General features: G+C 40.3%; 1 protein-coding gene across 2 annotated transcripts in view; it reads left to right on the top strand.

The window, feature by feature from the left end:
• The first annotated feature begins 10,500 nt into the window (after positions 1 to 10,500).
• Positions 10,501 to 22,764, top strand: part of UBL3 (ubiquitin like 3) — a 54,628-nt gene continuing 42,364 nt past the window's right edge. The window contains exons 1-2 of one of the 2 annotated variants that reach the window (XM_072930323.1): positions 10,501 to 11,537; positions 22,181 to 22,269. In XM_072930323.1, coding sequence (XP_072786424.1) covers positions 22,228 to 22,269 — 42 coding nt within the window. In that variant the 5' untranslated portion in view covers positions 10,501 to 11,537; positions 22,181 to 22,227. The remainder of the gene's footprint in view (positions 11,538 to 22,180; positions 22,270 to 22,764) is intronic. The other variant, XM_002194320.7, reaches the window with a different exon arrangement.

Raw genomic sequence — 22,764 nt, forward strand, 5'->3', positions numbered from 1 at the left:
GTGGAGAAGGAATGGCACTGCAGACAGCAAAATGAAACTGAATCTAACAAAGGATGCCAGCAGAAAAAAAAAGAAAAAAAAAATTCCTGTGCAGAAGAATTCATAAGCAAACTCTTTAAATTGTTTCTTCAAATCAGCACAGGTGTCAGCCACTTTCTTGACAAGCTGCTACAAGCCATTGTTTATTTAAGGGTTCAACTGCAGAAAAGTAAAAACAAATGAGGAAAAGAAAAAACATCACAGTACTTCACACACAAAAGTTCAAATCCTACAAAATATTGCAGGTGGCTTAGAAAATGCAGTTGACACAACGGTGGCTCATGGGTTCTTATGTACTTTCAGGAGGCACATGCTGCTGCTGTGGCTCACCAGGCAGGGGAGGGACAGTTCAGTGCTGGTGGGACCACAAAAAACACATAATGCTCAACTCTGCACTGATTTTCATCTCTACACCTGTCTCAATACTTGGGTGGCACACAAGGACTAACCCAAAACCAGACATTAGAATGGGCAGGGTAGTGTTGGCAAATGGCTGCATTTTAACAAGAAAGTATTGCTTTAGTCCCTGAGTTTATGAATTCCTTTGCTACATGTTCCTCTTTATTGCTCTTCTCCATCCTACAGCCTGCAAGCTACTCTTAGTTAATACTCTCGCACTTCCCTGCTCATACTGTTTTTCTCATGTCTTTTCTAGCCTGACTCATATTTTCAATATTCTAGACTTGAATGTGATTAAGAGTCACCAGATGGTATTACTGGAGATGGATTTGCTGTTCTTATTTAAACTGGCTTATTTGAGACCAGTTCCTTCCTGAAAAAATGTTTATGGCTAAGTGTGACACATTGCCAGTTTCAGTTGTGAAGACATTGAAGAGTAAAATCTATTTTGTGCAAATGAGGTTGTTTTTTTCAAGACTGATATGTGGGTTCTGCCTCTTGGTTATGTCTCTGAAAGCAAACAGCTAGGAGCCTTGTAAATCCAAAATCAATCTGTGGAGAACTTTGCCTATATTATTAAATTTGCTAGGATCCTAGAAAGAATTGTAAAGGTCTGTTACTCTTGGGAGGAGGAAAAGTCAAAGCAGCGTGAGAGCTCTGCTGGATCACTGACAGCCTACAGGAATGTGCTGCTTTGAAAATCCGTTCTTTATCAAAAGGTTTGCAGGCATATATTGCCTGCAAAAGCTAAAATGGAAATGTATTTTTTGTTTCATCATGCTACACACAGTAATCAGGAGTGGAACAATTCAGTCTGATGAGAGTTTTCATTCCTTTTCTTTTAGGGAAAAAAGAAAATCTGAATAGCTTTTTGGTTTTCAGTACTTGCCTTGTTCCACCACTCTAATGTACAGCTTTCACCCGCTCTCTCAACTGCCACTTACACACTTTCTAAAGCACAGGAATATTAGTTTTTCATACAAAAGGGAAGAGGTGTTTCATAAATAAGGAAAAGCAGGAGTTCACTTTTACTGCAGTCATTTGTCACACAAAGGGCAGGGTGAGTGAACAAGATCTTTGTTTAGTGGCATTTTTAATACCCTTGAAATACTCTAATATTCTGTGTAACCAGTCTCTGCTTAAGAACTACCTCTTACTGCATCTACAGAGAAATCTGCAGCAGTGAACTAGGAAGCATACACACATTACATGCCATATTAAAGCTATGAAAAAAAAAGAGAACTAGGCATATTTTCTCCAAGCTTTCTTGTCCTCTTCTTGTTCTTTTTCAACAAACCTATAACATTCAGCTCCCTCACTGTGTCCTCGGTGTCCTACAAACCGTTCTTTCTGAAAAAATGAAAGGTTTTCAGACCTGATGCAACTCTTACCTGGGTAATGGGACTCTGCCCATACAGTTTAATAGCAGTCAGGCTGCACCCCAAGGACTTGATGTGGCAGACTCCAGAGCACATGCTGTGATCACTGAGTAGCCTCATTTAGCAGAACAGGCATCCCATAACCTTCTCACCTCTCTCAGGAGAGCACTGAAGCGTTTCAAGTGATGCCATGATTGTAACACTTCCAAAGTTACTCCATCATTCATCAGTTTGAAAACCGAGTTAATTAAGTGACAATAGAAAGTGTTGTGCTGCAAAGGAAACAAAAGAAGAACATTTTCTTGCCTTGAGGTAATTGTTATTTAAGCCTTGATCCTGCCAAAGTTTGTGCACCTGCTTAAGTACATTACCAGTTCTGCTTCTGTTAGGTAATTCCTTCAGCCTGTGCCCACTGGTTCCAGCCATGGTAGTACTACTTTCATGCTGAAGGTCCTGCATAAATGTTTGCAGCCTCCCTGGCATTGGATCTCAGCACTCTGGAGCATGAACAATGCCAGAGTCTAGGTAGGTTATTGTGGAACAGTCCTGAGCATCAAATCATGGTTAACTTTCCAGCTGAGTAGGGAGCAGAAAACACCGTGCTGTTTGAGAGAAGTGAGAGAGATTGGAGAGAATTCACAAATGTTATCTTCAGCTGTATAAAAATTAAGCATCTAGACTTTTAAAGGCTTTTAAAATAGTCAACAGAAGGACGTCAAGAACTTATCTAAGAGGTCAAAGTGATGAATGTACCTTGCTCCATAATGACAGATAGAGGCTGCAAAAGTAGTTTAGCAATAAAATCCAGTATTTTTAGAGGACTAGATTTAGATGAGTCCCACCCTTAGAATTATGCTAAAGGGAATCTAAAAATATGGCCTAAGTTTTTGCACATGGACAAGAATTGACATTATTGCTCCTAGATTATCTCTTGTGCCTGCAGCTGGCACCCAAGGCACCAGCCCACTGCCAATGACAGACACAATGTAAGTAAGCAGTGACACTGATGTCTGACAAAGCCTCCTTTTATTGAACTTTTCATTAAAATATTTTTAATAAATTAATAAAACTAAGATTAAATAAAAATGAGTCAAGCTCTTTCAAAGCAACTACACATAAATAGAACAAACTCAAACATGGGAAAACCTATCCACTCAGTCTTTCAGATTCTGTTGCTCTTTTGCTGACAGTAAACCAATTAGAAGACTTCTAGTGCTGGCTATTTTGGGAGCAGTTGTCTCTGCAACACAAATACCTATTACTGTCCACATAGGCCTTGGGACTGAAATAAGAAAGGGAAACTAGAATGAAATCAGGCTCTCTTGGGTTTCATGCTCATGATGAGCAAAAGTGAAAATAGAGAAACAAAAAATCAATCCCAACACTAGCAACAATCAGGACCTAAGTGACTGTGAGCTTGGCAATAACATGGAATTCAGCTTCCAATTAATTTGCCCAGTCCCCAATATTGTATTGCAAGTCTGGAATAATTTAGATTATATCAATGGAGTCAAATCATATAAAATAATTGTAAGAATTTAATGCAGCCCAAAGCCTGTTAAAAAAAAAAAATCCTATCTTCAAGATTCCATTTCCCAGAGCTACTACTTTTTTTTCTGTACAGAAAAAGGGTTTCCCCTTTAAATCTGAAAGAAAGAGGACTATTCATCAAAACAAAAAGCAGTTATTCAGTGTTTCATATACTGACAACATTCATCCTCAGGAAGTCTTTGTCGATTGTGCCTCACATGTATAGTAATAAAGTAAAAGAAACACAAAACTGTGGTGTCTCCATATCCTATGGATGACATGAGACTGTTGTCCCATTATGTTTAAACAATGCACCACCACTCATGGAGAGTCTCCCCAACAACAGTGACCAGTTACCAGAGGTCAGCCAATCTCTTTAGCCAATTAAAAATAGCATTTCTAGACACTGCTTCATTCAGATGTTGTTTCTAAACTAAAGACTAATGAATGATAGAAAATAAGGCAAATAAAATATTATATTACATTGACCTAACTTATGTAAACAACAATTAACTCAGTACAGATTCTGGGTTGGGTTTTTGTTTCAGTTCAAGTAGTATACAGTTAGATTTGCATGTAATCTATCTGAGTGCTTCAGCTAATTAAAAAAGTGTTCAGAGTATTAATATGTATGTGTGCATACAGATTGAGAGCTTTATAAACATATGTTTAAGTATATATACACATGCATATAAGTAACAGCCTGAAATTACAGGCATATGAAGTCCTTAAATTAAAAAAAAACCCTGAATTGTTCTAATGTAGTACAGATAACAGATATGAAATTCAAAGAAGCAAAACTTATTTCTTACTTCAATTTAGTATTTTTAGTACTAATTTTATAAATAGTAAATCTGAGCTATAATGGAGCTCACTAATGTTTAGCTGCCCACTAGAGACCCTTACAGTAAAAACAAAAATGAACTTAGCTGCCTATTAGAGTAAAAAATAACCTGCTGCAGTCAGCAGGACAGAGGGATGATAAAACACAGTTGGTACCCCAGGGTCCCTGCCGATTCTGTCTCTGCACCACTAATAGGCTACACTCAGCCTTGGGCTGCTGTGGCTCATGGAAGGCACAAACAATAGCTGGGATTCTGGTAGCACCAACAAACAATCTGAGCTTTAGCCTTCATGTTTAACAGTTTTACAAAGTTGTTCTCCTTTTACAACCTTGATCAGTCTGAGACTGATACCCGATGCTCTTCTACTGTTTCTTACTGTTTTCTCTTTCTACTGCTTTTTCTTATGCTTTAGTGTCACACTAACCATACATTTTTCTCCATTTTTTTCCTAGAAAATTTCTTTTGCAGCATTGAGTTTTGCAACAGTCATTCCCCAAAGCCATATATTCTTGTTCCTTTTTCTGCAGAGATGTCATTTAATTTGATATGGCACTTTTCATGATCTTTGACCTCCCTCTTCTCTGGAAAATGTTAATAATTTTTGCCACCATAACTCTTGCAATCAGTTGTGTAGGACTTCTTAATTTCCACATATTTATTTCTTGATATTAAAGAACATTTTACTGTTATGTTTTGTTAAATTCAAGTTTCAAGTTCAGAGCTGTAGCATTACCTCAATGCTCTCCCTAGATCCCCATCCTTGTCAGGAAGCTGATCCATGATGGAACTTTTCTGCTAAAATTTATCCTTCCTGTTTCTCATAGATTGTAAATAAGGGACCTGTCCCAACTGTTTTCAGGGTTATTTTTCTGTATGAACTGGACAGATGTATCCGTTTATTCCTAGGTATACATGTAATTAAACCACCTCCAGAACTCTGGTGATTTGAATACTCTCTAAAACAGGCTTGGAGACTTCTTGCTCTTATTCCACCTTTGCAACCTCTTCTATCAGTCCTCACCTCTGCCCTTAGGAGTTACCTGAGATAATTTGTGACATCAGTAAGTGTAACACCACTATGTCATATCTCAGCAACACCCACTAGAGTGGCAGACCACAGTTCCTGCCTGCTTCAGCTGCATCAGGAAGGTCAGGAATAACCTCAGGCACTCTGTCACTCAGTTTTTTCCTATCATCTTCTGTTTGTACATGAGTACTGCAGATATGAGGGGGGAAAAATAAACCCTTAAAGCAAATTGGGGCATTCAGGGGAACAGTGTGAGTTGGTTTAAACTGGCTCTGTGTTTTTATTTTCCAGCAAGATCAATCTGATGAGTAACTTAAAAAATAGATAAATAAACTATGATTCTGCCTGGCAGAATGTGTTCTAAATGCTACAAATTTCAGAGGTCCTTCTGTTGCCTTCCTGCTGGTTCAGAGAAAGGTGAGGACCTGAGGAATGCTGTTCCCAGAAGCCTGCTGGCATTGACGGAGAGGCTGATAGGACCCACATGCTGGTTTGGCTTCACACAGGAGCAGAAACAGGCAAAAATCAATGTTCTTCCAAGGGGAAAGGAGTCAGTTTAGTAAAAAAAAAAAAATCTGAACACGGAAAATAGGAGTTTTTTGCAACCAGAATGAGAAACCAGCAGAGCATAGGAACAGACAGCGGGTGGCAAGCATTCTGTGGAATCCAGCCCTCATTTCCAGTGCAGCTTTTTGCCTGAACACTTCTTTGTAACGTGCCTGAATTCAGTGTTACTGAGTCATCCTGAGCTGAATGCAAATTTGGCTCTGTAAGAGTTAAAAAAAAAAAAGGCCACACGTTTCTACCAAGGTATTAAAAGTATCCTGTTGAGTAACCCGATGTGTTCTTTGCTACCCTGGATATCTTGCTGCTGTGGCTGCCAGAGAGGGAAAGAATCCTGATCTGTCCCACGGCCAAACCCTAAAGAATTAAACCTGTTGTCTTGAGAGCCTTTCACCTTCTCAGGGTGCTCTGAAAATCTGGAGGCAAATCAGAAATCACCTTAAGAGAAATTTCCTGATGGTGTGTTACCTCCCCTGAAGATGGTCCTGTCCACAGCCTGCCTCAAAGGGAAAATCCTGGAGGACAGTACTGGGCTGAAAGCTTCTAATGTCGTGGGATGTAGGCTCAATGTGGTCTCCAACCCCAGCAATAACAACACTCGGGAGAGAGTGCTGCTCTTCTGAAAAATGGCAATCAGTCTCACATGTTAACAGTGGGTTATTTTGCCATTAAGGCTATAAACGACAGGAAGTTTTGTGCTCCAGGGCATAAACCAGCCTCTCTGGCAGTCTTGACAGCAGTGGAAACTTAGCAAATAAGATGATTGTAATGTGATTGTCCACTGTGGGGGTCTGTGTGTCCTTTTCTGAAGCATTTGATGCTGGTCACTGCTGGAGACAGGATATCACGTTGGCTGGACTACTAATCTGATTTAGTATAACAGACCTTTTATTCCCATTAAGCACGTCTCAGTACAGCATCAGCTTTCAACTAGTACTGATGGCCATGAAACACTTAATCCGCAGCTCAGTCTACTTGAAGATACCTGGCACAATTCTTCTCTAAGGGAATACAGAATGGCCAAATTCTACTTGTGTCATGTCATATTTTTCAAATAAAGAATGAAATATTAGTTGTCTACTTTATCAATTTCCCCCATAAACTGCCAAAGTAATAATGATTAATGTTTTTGTTCCTGGATGTCCACATTCAAATGACAGTTCTGCAAAGGAGACTTAATGGAAATAAGATTTGTGCATCTGAGTACAGGATTAGACCCCCAAAACATAATGGCCTTTTAAGCTTACTATGTTACTAGCATTCCTCTTGAACAGCATTTTCCCTTTTTTCCCTTGATCTTTGGATGTGGAAAAGATTTGCTTTCAGATGTGTATGCCTGTTGCACTTGCTTGGGATTTATCTGCAATCTGATCGCAGACTCAGCCTGTGGTTATGCTTTTGCAGGGTCCCTTGTTCCAGGCAACCACTGCTGACCACAATTCTCATTTCCTCTCTCTGCAAATGTGAAATTAATATTATCGTAACAGCATTTCTTAATACATGCCAAAGAAAAAAGATAATTTTTCTGTTTTATATTTGACCACCCTCATTTCAAGTATATGACCTCACCTATATGAAACTGGTAGGGTAAAACCCTGTCATATGTAGTGCAACTTCTACGAGGATCATTGTTCAGCACTTCTTATTCATTTGCCCATCACACAATAACCCTGAAATGATCTCCAGCATGTACCAGTTGTACTAGATCCTCCATTCATTTGTGTTTGGTCATCACACATAAGAGCCAGGGGAAAAAACAATCATTCGAATATGACATAAATATCAGCTTTTGGGCAAACCCAGAATTATGAACCTTTCAGAACAGGACACAATATGTATTTATACAGTATTCTTGTCAGCAGTCATAACGGGTAAAAAGGTAATTGGCATCTCTTGGTCAGTACAGCTGTGTATCAAAGAAAGGAGCTGATCCTCATTTATACAACATTTGGCAGAAAAGTTGACCAAGTCGACTACATATACAAAGCAGAAGAAACTCAAAGTAGTCAGGACTCCTGACTCCTCCTGTACCCCACTGCTTCACCAACACATGTTCCTTCCTCTTAATGGACTGCTAAAATAGAGGCAAAAAAGCAAAACCCATAGAATCACACTGTTTTCTTTCCTGTGGTTATGTCTTTTGGATGTGTTTATCGTTACACACCACAGAAGAGTTCCTCCATCTGAACATTAGAAAGAACCATCTCCAGTGCAGCGGATGTGCCCTGCTGCTGCCTGTTTGCCTTGCTGACCCCTCATCCAGTTTGCCTGTTCTTGTTGCTGTCCTTACTTGCCTGACTTGCTTGGGCACATGGACTTCTTCATGTTCAGTGGAAGGGTATTTCCACATATTTTTTGGCAATCCACCCTTTGAGCTGCAAAAGATTACAAAGCCCCGCTGTCTGCATTGCCTGCTTCTAGGATGGGAGGTGGGAAGGGCCACGCACCTCAGCAGTCACAGAGTGGCCGAGGACATTTCAGTTTAGATCAGGAGACAGCTGTGATGTGCAGTGCCTGTAAAGCAGTTGTGGTGCTTGTTCTTTTGCCCCTACTATGAGTGCCAGCAGGAAAGGTATGGGCAGAGCACTTCCTAAATTACCTGAATCCTCTAGAGGCACCTACACAGGGCTGCTGTCTGAGAGAAGTGAAGGGCTGGTCTGCAGGATGGCCTTGGTGCATATCTTACAATCCAGATTAAATTTAAGATGTTGTATGTAAGGTTTTTGGGGTTTTTTGTTTGATTGTTTTTCAGGGAAAAGCCTGTATTAGGTTCTAAGTATAAAGTCTACTAAAGCAAGAGCTTCCACAGTCCCTTAGTCTGTCACTGATTCAATCAGAAAGTCACAGATACTCAAGAATGCATAATGTTTGAAATAGAGAGTCTCATCTCTGACTCTCTTCTTGTACTTTCTCTGTCCCTCAAGGATACCCAGTCAGGGAGAGAGTTAGCAGTGCTTCAACAATTTGCTATTACTCCCACAAACACAAGACCTTTTATCCTGTTGGTGTCTAGAAGGCCTGACCCATATTGGGGGTGACACTGACTCCCAAAAATGTACTATCTAAGCAAATTTGGCTGGCAAGAAGGGGAGTGACATACTTAAAGTCACTCAATGTGGCAGTACAGAATCCTCACAGAGATCACACTTGTAGGGCCATTTCTGTTGGCCCCCAACTCTTTTCCCAGGCATCAAACAGATCTATCTTCTGAAGTCAGAAGTTTTGAACTATTTTGGGGCAGAGTACAAAGTAAAGAATTATAACCCCTGCAAGTGACAGTGTCTTGCCAGGGGTTGCCTTTGCACTATGAAGTCCTACAGAGGAAAGGCAGACTCAAACTCTTAGAATTAAAGGGAACAACTCTGTCTTAATTTCCTGTGGTTTTACATGAGATTTGTCCACAAAGGAACCATCTGTCACCATCTGCTTCATTTTCTTGATTTATTTTTTTTTTCTTGGACAGTTTCACAGTCTTGGTATGTGAATGTGCCTATCCACACCCCTCTCAAAAGGCCAACTCATTTCTTTAGCAGACATGTGTCTTGTGTGGATTTTTTTTTTTTTTTATTGGCATATTTGAGCTGCAGCGCACTTTTCATCAGGCACTGCCTTTCATTGTTGAATGCTGGTCTCCAGGAGCTGTCTGGAATAAGGAATAAAACACCAGTTGCACACACAGTTTCTGATAACTTGGGTCCATAACAAAATGCAGAGCTCTTCAGGAAGCAAGGCAGCTTTTGAAGGGGCTTTTGACATGATAAGGGAGTTCCCTTTCTCAGAGTGCTTCCAAGGTGCCAGTTATTGTTTGCACTGTGAATCTTACAAACTTTTTTTCATTGCTAAAACTACAGAATTTGGGAAAAAAACCCCAAAACATTAAAATAATTAAAATAATTTTAAAAAACCAAACTCAAGAAAAACCTAGAGAACAATGTGAGAATGCGAAATAAAAAATGCGATGTACAGGTCCAGACTTGAAGATCTGGCGTGCAAAACAAATAAAACAGTAACATGAAAATGTAGCATATCTACAGGGAATCTGTAGAGGGACTCTTGTAACTGTAGTGATAGGACAACAGGTAATAGGACAAGGAGTAATGGGTACAAACATAATTAGGGAAAATACAGATATTAGGAAGAAATTCTTTGACCAGAGGGCAGTGGAGCACAGGAAAATGTTGTTCAGGCAGGCTGTGGACGCCCCAGTCCTGGCAGGGTTCAAGGCCAGGTTGGATAAGGCTTTGAGCAACCAGGTCTAGTGGCAGGGTGGGTTAGGACTAGATGATCTTTGAGCTCCATTCCAAACCCTTATAATTTTATTCTAATTACTTTTGTTTGTTTATTTGTAAGCTGTGCAAGAGGCCAGCGCGGGCCCACCAGCGGGATCGGCATTCGCTGCGGAAGGCAGGGGCTGCGAGGGGAGCGCCAGACCGCCCCTGAGGGAGCTGCAGCGCCCGCGGGGAAAAGCGCCGATTCAGTGCGGCTCGGGCGTCTCTGCTGCCCTGGAGGGAAGCGGCACCGCCGGCGCGGCGGAGCCCCCGCGGAGGCCGCTCGGAGCCGTCCCGGCCGACGCTGCGGGAACCCGGCGGGGCCGAGCGGCTCCCGCGGCGGGGCGGGCCGGGCCCGCGCAGGGCGGTGACTCCGCCCCGGCGGCGGCGGGCCCCGGCCGCCTACAAGCCCCATGGTGCCGCGCGGGGCGGCGGCGTGTGACGCGGCGGGAGCGGGGGTGGCGGAGGCGGTGGCGGAGGGTCCGTGTCTCCCCTGCCGCGTCCCCTCGCTCGGCTCGGCGGGCGCCATGTTGGCTTGAGCCGAAGATGACAGGGGGCGGCTGCGGGCGAGGATCGCGCTGAAGGAGCGGCACCTCCGGCTCGCAGCGCGGCTCTCGGGGGGCGGCCGGAGCCGCCGGCGGACGAGGCGGGGGAGGGAGGGCGGGCTGAGGAGGCGGCGGCGGCGATGCGAGCGGAGAGCTGAGGCTGCGGGAGGCGGCCGCCGTCGAACGCCCCCCGGCCCCCTCCGAGCGCCGCGGGGGAGGGCTCTCCCCTCCGAGCGCCCTCCCTCCCTCCCTTCCCTCCCGGCCCGCGTCCCCGCCGGGCGCTGTTGGATGCCGCACACCGCCTAGGGGGGGCCGCAGCCCGGCGTCCTCCCCAGCGGCCCCGGGCCCACCCCGGCCCTCCCGCCTCCCTGCCCCGCCGCCCAGGGCAGGAGCCAGGAGCCAGGTCCTGCCTGCGCGCCCGGGTCGCCTGCGCCGACTGAGGAGGTGACTTGGACGCACTATTATCCCGTGTGAATCATCCCGTCGTCATTTGTCGAGGCTGGGAGAGAAGGCAGAGGGCGAGAAGGGGGGAAAAAGCCCGCACGCAGCTCATGTGGCGGTGTAGTCCTGCTGCCTGGTCTACCTGGCACCGCTGGTGCTGCCGCCGCTGCCGCTGACAGGGATCTGCTGCCATCTCTGGTCTCCCGCTGGCTCCTCCGGTCCAGCCCGGCACCGCTGCCCCTGGATATTCCTGCTCCTCAGCCGGCCGCCTTTCCCACTACTTACCGGGCACCTCTTTCGCGTAGGGGACGTGGAAGCTGCTGCCTCCGATACTGACACCGGTTTTGCGTCTTGAAGATCTCCGGAGGGCTGCTCTTGGTGCTGCTGCTTTTTTTTTTTTTTTTTTTTTTTTTTTTTTTTTTTTTTTTAATTTTTTTTAAAGTTGATTTTAAGCCATTTAGGGTAACATCAAAATGTCCAGCAGCGTTCCAGCTGATATGGTGAGTGTTGTACTGCCTATTTAATAGTTATATTACAGAATAACGTTTATTTCAGCCTGGTTTTGACAGAGAACATGGAAATAAGAGGGGCGTGGGAAGAAAAAAAGGTCTTGGTTGAATATTTAAGGAACATAAAGTTCCCAGTTAATTGCCTTCCCCTCCCACTCCAGATGCTGGTTCTGCTTCGCTTTTTGGTGATGGAGTGGGAGATCTGCAGCGTCGCCTCCCGTGTAGCGAGGGAAGGGGGATGCCAGACTCCCGTACCTATGGCACTCAGTACCTGAGTGTTCATGCTTGGATCGTGTAGCACTGCTCTTCAGCTCCGTGGAGCGTTTTTTTTTTGGCGGGGGGGGGGGGGAATAAAAGAAGCAGAGTATTCGGGATTAATTGCCGACCCATTTCTTTATTTCTTTTTTTTTTTTTTCCTTTCTTTCTTTCTAAACCTCTTAAACTTGGTTTGTGTCTTGCCAACGCTTTGTCTTCCGATGTTGGTGGGAAGTTAATCTCTTCACTTGCTGCCTGCTCAAGAGCGAGAGAGAAATTTTCATGCGCTTTATTTTCATGGCGAGGTCCTTTGTGCACTAGCTGCAATCTGGACATTTTTCAAGGGCACTCCTAGTACTTCTTATGGCGGACTGTAGTTCAGCTTGTATTGGGTACTCGGCTCGGTACATTTAAATCAGGAAGGTATAGCAGATCATGAGGAGGTAGGGTGAATCAGGTCTGCTAGGTAATCTTCCGTTCAGCACGACTTTCTCCATTTGTGTGTATTTTCATAAATCAGGATATATTTTCATAAGTCACTTAATTGAAAAAAAACACCCACGAAACTGTAGCTACAGTTTGGTATGTTAATTCTTTATTCTTATAGCAGAATATTTTCACATATCTCCACATGGCTGTTCACATTTAAAGGTACTGTTTTTTCCTCCCCAAAAGCAGAGGACTTGTCTATGCTTTTTTATTTTTTAAATTTCAGGATGAAGTTCTGTTTTGTAGGTACAACCTGCCCCAGCAGTGAGAACAATAAAACCGAGTAGCCCTTGTTTAAGTCATTGATGTACAGTTAATTTGGGTATGTATGGCAGCTGGGCAGTTGAAATAATAGTATCTGTTTAGTTGCTTGCTTTTTGTATTTCCTTCACAGCTTTTGTACAGCAGTCACAGTGAGTGAATTTTGACCAAAAAAAAAAAAAAAGCAGAAACAGTAAGGTACAGAGGATGATCAAACAGCAAGTTATAAGCTTATGGGTTTTCCCTGCCTTTCTCAAATATTATAAATGAGTGTTGCCTCCCCTGGATGAAAAGAGTGGCCAAAGGATTTAAACTCAGAGGCAATAAGCTCCCCAGCTATCAGTTTTCACGTTTCTTTTTAGTATGTCTCTCTCTGACTGTTAGAGCCTTTTGAACACCCTTCTCTCCTGCATGTGGCTGTCTAGCGTTATATCACAGAAATCTTCGCCTGGGCCATGGAGGATTAGGTGCAAATCTCTCAGTGCTGCTTTTTAAGTTGCCTGGAGGAGTCCCTTGACTGTGACATGAAACACACTCCTCCTCCGTGTCACCCTGGGCTGAGCTGCCAACTCCGTGCTCCTCCTAGGGCCGGCCTGCCTGCCTGGGAGTCCCGCTGCTGCCACTAGGCTTGCAATGCTTGACATTTGCTACAAAGTACACAGATTGTAAGATAGGCAAAATACAATTTTTTCTGTGAAAACTATTTCCTTGTGTTGTTACAGTGTAATGAGAATACCACTGCTGGGGGTAGCTGGGCCTAGTGTTGCTCTGTTTATTCAAATCAGGAAGAAGCTTGTTATACATAGTGGTGTTTAAATACTGAGTCATTACAAAAACATTTGAATGAAGATGTTACCAATGTTGGTAGAATTTAACTAAATAAATAGATATTTTCTGGCCTGTCACCGTGGGATCATTTTTCTCTTAGTTTCTGCATTATTAGATGCAGTTTCTCTTGAAAGTTTGAAGTGTGCTGTAGAAATTCCAATTATTAATTACAACTAATAAATATTACTTTATGAAAAGATTTCTTGAAAACTCATTTTTGGTTTCTTTTTGTTACCTCCATATTTGAAAGGAGTTTATTTAGGAAGGAAAATGGGATTGCCATTCCTTAGCTATTTGAAGAGAAGCCCTTACCAGGCTGTCACCATGTTTATAAATGTTTTTATTTAGTGTAGGATTTTGCAGTTTGCATTTCTCTTACCCACCCACTGTGTAATTTGCATTTGCAAAAAATTGATTTCCCATTTCTGTAGGAGCTGGCAACAGTGTGATAGAGTGACATTTTATGAAGACTCCATTATACTTAGTAAATCTGCTATGAATTACATAAGTATTATAATAATAATAATGTTTGAAACTCTTTATGTCAAATTCATGAACTAACCTGCTCATCATCATCATAATAATAATATAATTGCTGCTTCTTAAAAATGTGTTAATTTGTCTTCCTGTCCCACCTGTGGAAATGATCTGCTACAAATAAATTAATAGTAAATTGTCTGATTTCCAGTAAGCTTCGGATTTCTGAGTAGACATAATTTGACCCAGTGTCCTGTTCTCTGACATTGAGTTGACTTGTTTCCAGAACTACTGCAGTTTTGACCAGCTAACCATTTCAACATCACTTCCTAAATAATTAACACAGTACTTTATCATTTGCATTCCACTAATAAATTGGATAGTGACACACCACATTCCCAGTGTTGTAAGTTTGGGGTGCATTATTCCTTAGCAATGTTTCCTTATTGCTTAGCATTATTCCTTAAGCAATGGCTTAAAACTCCACTCCTGCAATTAAACCTGCTAATAGTGACCTCTCTACCTGAATAGTTTCATTAACTTTATTAGGACTAGATGTGTCTGGGGCAGTTCTTGAAGACTAAACTGCATATCTAGAACCTAATTCTGCTCCATTTTTCACATACGCTCTGATGACTGTAGTGGCAGCAGGGCATCTCTGATTATGTTCAGTAGTTTAATCAGGTAATTTATCAGTTTTACCATTTGGTAGCAGTTAGAGTTTGACTGTGAATAACAGCAGGGCTGTTTGCAAGTTATATATCTTTTGTAATGATAAATAGACATGCAGTGGTTTATGAACTTGTGAAATTAATCACACTGGCTTTTTGAGTGGACCGAATGCAAATGGTTTGATATTTATTTAAACACTCTAGCTGACAATTTTAAAGCAAGCTATGAAAAACTTATGTTCAGTCAAGAAGTTCTTACTCAATTGAACAATCCCCTTTATTTTAGTGGAGTTTTCATCAGAATCTGGGGAGCTTCCTCTCTGTATTCTGTATGTCTGTGATACTTCTTATAGTTAGAATTCTTCAGGGATTTTAGGAGTCCATAGAAAGCCACCTGCACGACTAAAAAGTATTAATGGTGTCCACTGTTTCCTGTAGTCTCTGTGTTTTATGTCGGTATGAAAAGGCTCTGCCAGCACTTCCTTTCTGGGCAGTTCTTTGTGTGCCCTCTAGGAGATCCAATTGTTTTTTTGTCTGAGCAGTAACAGAGGGTGATGCTTTTGGCTCATGGTGGGGTTTTTATTGTTGGTTTGTTGGGTTTTTCTGCATTTGATAAACAGCAAAATGTTGGAGTCTACCAGATCATTAAAGGTTTAAATTTTAATGTGCATGGCTCTTCAATCCATATGCTGTACTTAAGAGATGTAGGTGGTATGGGAGAGATTATTTTTAAGAAAACGGAATGTTTGGTGCACAGCATTTGCAGACATAGAAGAGCATGGAGTATATGATCTAAAATGGTTATGTGTGGTCAATGTTAAAAGGGGGCAGTGGGTGGAAGAAGAATAACAAATAGAAACCCTGCTCAGTTCACTCCTGGTTGGAGTTAACATCTTTAGTGGAAATCTGTATATGCATTTTCTTCAGGAAATTTAATATAGAATGTTGATGAATAGTTGAACATACATAAGGACATCCTTTATCATGCATATTAATGGAGGTTGGCAGTGGAAAAGGATGGACAGAAACTGATGCTGCATCAGTAAGGGAGTTTTGGCATCCAAGAATAAGGTTCAGATATGAGAGACTTAAAGGAGTAGTTGGTTGTATGGCAGCTGAGTTTAGTTGTCGATCATTCAGTTTGAAAAATTAATTTAAGAATAATACGTGCAGTAGCATTATAATACACTTGGAACATAGAAAGTAATTTGTTCACTATAGCACTTTAATATATCAGAACAAAATGTGAGAAGTCCTGCATCTCTGTTCTTCTGTTTTAACTGCTTTTCCTTTTGCCTTCAATTGATCCTTTTCATAGTTTTGAAAATCATTGTATTCCTAGTAGCCTTTGTGCATAACAGGCTTAAGTTAGTCCCTTATGTTTTTGTAGCAATAGAAGTATGATTATTTCTCTGTATTTTTGTATCACCCACATGTTGAAAGTTCTAATTCATTACATTCTCTAATAAAAATAGCTAATTGAGTTTTTCTGTATGGGTATTTTTTCCTTCCCTTTTAAAATTTTTTTTCCACAATTGTTTGCTGATTGTAGCAGAAATTAGTAGCCTGTCTTTTGCCATTCTCAATGTTTGTTTTGCGTTTGTTTTTCTTCTCTTAGAGAAGGAATTCAGAGTGGGATATGTGTTAGAAAGAAGAGCTTGAAGAAGCTTCTTTTGGACTCCTTATATATTGAGCCGATGTACAAGCCAGTTGAGCCTTTGTAGCATATTGCAGTGCTGCTTGTAATGACATCAAGAACCTTTCTCTGTTATCTGAAGCAGTGGCCAGGAATAAACTTACTTAAGCTCATCCTTGGTGTGTATATATTTGGGTATACTCCAAAATTATTTGTCTTTATAATTTCTCACACCCACCTTTTTTTTTTTTTGTTTCACAGATTAAAACTGTATCTAACAACCAAAAAGAAACATCTTAGCAACCATTGACATTTTTAGGTACGGCACTGTAGGAGAAACTTTGTAACATACTAATATATCTGACATATTCTGAAACAATGTTTGCATGATCGTCATCTCATTTTCTTTGGGGATGAACAGCTGTAACCTGTGGTTGGATTGATCCTTATTCTGGGCTGTGGTGCAGCTCTGTACTACAGATGGAAGTGTAAGCTGATGATATAAACTGTTCCTTCCTTCCTGCCACCCGCCCTTGTTGTTGTCATTACCTGAACTGGTTTCTTTCTGCTTTTGTTGTCTAACTTCATGAAATTCTGGAGCGGATATATACTGAAGGAGATTTAACTCCTCCCACTTTGGGAATGCTGAGAAGTAGCTGCTGGCAGGTTCCAGCAGGTCTGAGAGGCAAAAAACAAATGCTGAGTATATGTGAGTGTAGAAAATTATCGTATCTACAGCAGGAATGCCCAATTCTGCATATTAAAAAATTAGCAGACATCATCTGGTAACTGGACAGTCATTCAGGGCCTGAATGGGAACAAGTTGCACCTCTCTGATGTGGAATAAGGAAAAAAGTCAGGTATCTGTAGTCAGTGTTTCACCGTGGGGCTTGTGACTGCTTTGTGTGAATCTAAACCTAAACTTTCAATAATTCAAAGCCTATATCTTACTCCTGTGGTTTGGCTTAAGGCTGCAGCAGGAACTTGGGCTGTCTGAATGTGGTCCTTGCAGTGGTCTTGGTAAGAAATACTTTCATGATACTATGAACAAAATGAGTAAAGGCATGCTTTACTACTTTTTCTAGTTGAGAGTTCCTCCTAGGTATAACTTTTGTGGATGTTGAAAGCCATAGCCATGGTATTTGTAATCAGTGGGATTTACTTGTTTTATACTTCTGGTCAGTCAATTTTGTTACTCAGTAAAACTCAGACTGTAAACTTTTGGAGATGTCTCTATATCTGCTTTTGCAACAGTGAGCAGAATGGAGACTCGGTTCTAGCACTCAGCCTGCGAGTGCTACACTAGCTTGCAGGAATCCAGAAATAACTGGAATGTGACTAATCATTCTTGTGGTTTTATGTAAAAGAGATAACTCAGCTTATTTTCAGTCTCTTCCAAGTACAGTATTGGATCCACTAGGTTGGTTATTTCTTATTCTGAATATGGTGAAAACATTGCTGCTGATTTGTATTCTTTTTCACATTGAGTCTGCTTTTCCAGCAATTAATTGAGTCTACTAAAGTAGCAAGCCTTTCCTGACACAATTTTGCATGGGTGTCCTAGCTCATTATAATTATTAAAGGAATATGACTGTGTTGTTTTCATTTTAAAAACATTGGACAATGAGCAACATGCACTTCAATATCTGAAAAGAAATTTGAAGTGGGAGAAAAGTAGCTCTAAAAGCTTTCTAACAATGTAGATAAATTGTTTAGGAGGTCTGTTTGGTTTTGAGAGCAATACTTAAAAAGTTAAGACCATTTTATTTGCAGGTTTGCTGAGCCTGAGAAGTATAGTTCTGCAGAAATACTTAAATGTTGCAGCTGACAGCTCTTATATATTTGTGGAAATTTGGTGTATTTTGTGGTCACTAACTGGGATTGTGTTTAGCTCCTTGACAGAGGATAAATTTATTGCTGCTTGTATACCATCCACAGTGAAGACCTTCTCTTAATTTGTAGTAAGACTCTGCACGTATGGTAAAATGTGATTAAAAAAATTAATGTATGTTTTCCACAGATAGAAACTTCATGTAAAATAATGATTTGTTGGATTGCACAACTCTGGCACTGCCATCAGCGTCTTGGAGTTTGTTTCTTACTTTCTGTAAGGTTTGAAAATAGCTTGCCAGTGACAGGATTACATTTGTGGGTTTGTTTTGGTTTGGCTGCTTACTTAAAATTATTTGAGAGATTCAGTTTAGAGTTAAATGGAAGGCTTGTGGCAGAATTTAGCTGAGACTTTATTCCATGACACTGTTGTTATGGAGACAGAAGCAAGCCAGAAACTCCTTGAGTTTCATGTATCCCATAGAAATTGGCCAAGTAAAACCAGAGATTCTGTCTGGGAGTTTGGTAGGTTTGTTTTACTACTAACAAGAAATCTGTGCCTTAGTGGGATGGAGATGCCAAAATGATACTTGCTGCTCACACAAGGAATACAAACTAGAATTGTGTTGGTGTCTACCTACTGTGGTGGTTTCAGCCTCTCTTAGGGCTGGTATGATTTATGTGGAGGGCTTGGAACAAAGGTGATCTTATCCCGGGGTGCTTTTTAGCTGCAGCTGAGGGTCTGGATCTTAGTCTGTGACTCTGTGGACAGTTTGGATGGAAATGAAAGCTAAGCTCCTTTTCTTTTTTTTTTCTTTTTTTTCTTTTAAAAGTAGTCCCGAGTTCTTCTGTAAGCTCTTTTGTGGTCTTCATTATGCAATATTAACTGTTTTATGTTGCATAAGAAATTATCTCCAGCACTTGGTAGAAGTGGGGTACCAATTTCAAAATAAACAGAAGGAAGCTGTGTGTGTTCTTCTTTGAGACTGAAATGAACAGTGTATTTCATCTCAAAAAGAACAGTACTTCACAGCCATAACTGTAGCACTGGTTGGTATCTCCTCAGCAAAATTGTGATGTTGTAATGCTCTGTGGTTTGGCAGAGATCCACATCACCATAATCTGTTTCTGATACTTAATATATGCTCTAGATGGTCCTACCTAATCTGTCCCCAGAATCTGACATATGCTTTTAATATAGAGAAATAATGGAATAATGATAAAATAGTGAAGTGCAGTGCTAGTCAAAAATATTTCGTAGCTGAAGTTGTAAATTCAGGATTCTCTTCTTGAAAGTAGATTAGTGCCAATCTATATGTGAATATTTGTGGCATATACTAGTAAGTCTCAGAAAACTTACTATAATTTACATTACTATGAAATAGTTATTCTAAAATAGCATTTCTTTTCAGCATATCTTTGAAGATTAAATATTGTGCAAGAGTTTTTAGGCATGCTTGCCTTTTATATTCTATAAGAGAGTACCTAAAATCCTTTGTGTGCTTTTAGAGTCTGGAATACCTGGTTGCAGTATTTTCTTTTATTTATAGAATTCTTATTTGAATGGGCAGTAACATCAAAATAAAGTTAATTTTTGAAACAGTCCTTGGTGGTTGCATTTGATGCACAACACATTACTTAGGGCATATTACGTGTGAATATTTATGTCATTTTGCCTGTGAATTTATTTTTAATCTGTGTATCATAAAAGTTGTGTGGTGTGACAGGGAAAACTTAGCTCTCACTTCTGAATCTAGGTTATTGATCTGTGATGCAAACAAACTCTATTGGACTTGCAAGTTTTAGTGATTTATTCTTTGCACGCTTGTATAGGTATTTTTTTGGCAATAAACCCCAAAAGTGCAAAAAGCTTTATTAAAACATTTTACATGCGGGGAATAAATCCACATTTGCGAAGTCCATATGATTCAGTGGTAATGATGTTAACATGAAGTCCCAACACAAAATTAGTAACTTCCATAATAAATAAGTAATAAAAAGTAATTAGTACTTAATAAGTACCCATATTACAGTTCGTAAGTTGAGTAGTGTTTGACATGAATATTTAAAGATTTTGTACCAAAATGTGCCATAATATGTATGCTTCATGCTGCGGATTTCCAAGAAAAGGTGTTTTAGAGACCACCTGTATAATTTAAACACGTTAAGTATTTTTGGTAAGGTCAGCCCTATGCAAGTTCATTTCAATCTCAAGAAAGTAGCAAGGAAATATTTTATCTAAAAAAAAAAAAAAGATTTTGCTAGTGGCCATTTCTAGTGTTCTAGACATAAGACAGATTTTTGAGTGCAATAGGTTAGGTCTGGCACTGAGACAACAGTTTGTTACTGAGGTATTTGACTTTGTTTTGAGGATCTCAATTTCCTAACTAATGACAAGATAGCTAGTAGCTTTTAATAAAAAGAAAGTGCAACTGGGTTTGATTTCTCTCTGCTTACTGCATTAGCTAGTATATTTCTGGATGAATCAGGATTTCATGCAAGTCTGCAAATGGATCTTTTTTTTTTTTCAAATTGCATATGTTTGAAATTATTTGGAGGTTAAAAATAGCAATCGTAGTGGGTGGAATGCTTGGTAAACTGTGAGCAAGGTTGTGATGAGACCTCTGGTGAAAGAGGCAGCAAGTATTTGCAAAATTGTTTTAATTTGGAGAGGATCACTTGTGAATTGTTTCTTCTCTCTCGGAGGGGAAAAGTTGGTTTCAGGGCTAGCCAGGGAAATCCCTACGGAGGGCTGCAGTGCAGTTGTCAATGCTTGTTCCAGCATTCTCATGCAGGCACTTGATGATCCCAGCATATGTGCTCCTTGCACTTAACTGCAGGAGTAAGGAGTGGAAAGTTTTTAAGTTAAGGGTGAACTTCTGGTGGGGGTGGACTCCAGAAGTGCAGCTGTAACTGTCCCTGAATTAACTATGAAGACTGAAATACCTCTCTGCGAAGAGCCTGGCATTTTTAAGCTAGATTGTCTTTCAGTGCAGATTTTATGGCTTTCAATTTTGTCTTGTCTGTTTGACTGCTTTGAGTGTGGTGTGTGTACCATTGTGCTATATCATACATGGAAACACCATATTGGGGGAACTCCAATGTCTTGCTAAACGAAGTACAACTGGTCCTAAATATCTGACTGTTCAACAATATTTATCCATCCTGTGGTGTAAACGCTTAACTGTCTCTCTTCTTCCAGAACCATGTGCTTTTGCCCCTCCCCTTATTCAGCACTTCCTTATTGTTCAGATCAGTGTCTTATCTTCCTTCACTGTTCAAACTTTTCTTGGAAGATAGATCTTAATTTTCAGCCTTCCTGTGTCACTAGTCTTCTTAAAAAGTACTTAATAAAAATCCATCTATTTTTTGGGGAAGAAAGTTATTATTTATCAAAAATTGTGGATGTTGTGGAAATGTAGTTTCACTCAAATATACTCTTATGCTAGATAACTCTGCAGCAGAGCTGCAGGGAATAAAATCTTACTGTTTGAATTGGAGGAGTCAAAATTCAGAAAAGATCAAAACTTTCCTGTGGTTTTTTGTGGTTTGTTTTTTAAATAACATTTCTTATTTTAGTCGAATTCTGTTAAAATTTCTCAATTTAGCTTTGCTCTGGTACATCTTCTGTGCCTGTCAATCTCAGTTGTCCAGAGCATGACTTTACCAGCATTTCAGTTAAGCCAGCCACATCTGTGCTGATGTGAAGGATTTATTTCAAAGGACTTGTGGACAGTGAGTTAATTAAAATCAGGCAAAAGACAGTAAAATATTTACACATAGAGAAATGCTCCCAAGAACATTTGGAAAAAGGTTGTAACTGTATTTGTTAATGGGTTGTAAAAAGCAAGTTTTGAGGCTAATGCATATGGGGAAGCTAGTTTTTAGGGTTATGTTAGTATTTCTTAACACTCTTAATATTTGAGAATCACGTGGTTTTGTTGATGTGTTTTTGTTGATCTTTCAATAAAGTAGTAATTCTGAGCTCTTGATTGTCAAATATTGACTTAATATATCTGTCAATTTTCATGTTCCTACTTTTTAAATAGCATTCCCTCAGTTTAAATCTGGAACAATCTCAGGAGAAGAAAATAAATCCAAAGTAGTTCCCAGCGTTCAAGGACATGGGGATTTAGTTTTATTCTTAAGTTATCTTCTTTAAATTCTGTATTAATTTTTTTTTTCAGGAAATGAAATGTAGGAAAGACAGCTTGCCCTAAGCATAGAGCACAGAATGATTATCAGTCAGTGCCTTTATCTCCAAATGTGCTGCTTGGTAAGTTTCTAAGTCAGCTTTAAAGAAGCCCACAACCAACAGAGAAGCACCAAAGTGAATAATTCAGTGTGCTGAGTAGTGCCAGATAAGGCAGAGTGTAGGTAAATAGTTTGCTGCATGTCTGTCCTGACTTTGATGCTTAAGTAAGTGTTCTAGGTTATTAATTTTATTTATAATGAACTTGTGGTTTGGAGGTGATTTTGTTCCACTTTATTGTTCTCTAAAGGAAAGGAAAAAAAAAAAAACAAAAAGAAACTTCTTGTTTTATCTTGAAATTCTTAACATATAGGAATGAAGACCATTTGAAGTACAGTTTTGAAGTTGTTTTTTCCTTTCTTTGACTAGGTGTTGTTTTGCAGGAAATGGAAGATAGAGAATTATACTTGAATTAACACAGTATTTTCTGCTGTGTTTTGTATCACATCATAGTTTTTCTTGTAAAATCTGATTGTAGCATGTTCCAAAAAATGGAATCCAGTTTTTAGGAAGACCCAC

Source organism: Taeniopygia guttata, chromosome 1, assembly GCF_048771995.1.
Source record: "Taeniopygia guttata chromosome 1, bTaeGut7.mat, whole genome shotgun sequence".
NCBI classification, from domain to species: Eukaryota; Metazoa; Chordata; class Aves; order Passeriformes; family Estrildidae; genus Taeniopygia; species Taeniopygia guttata.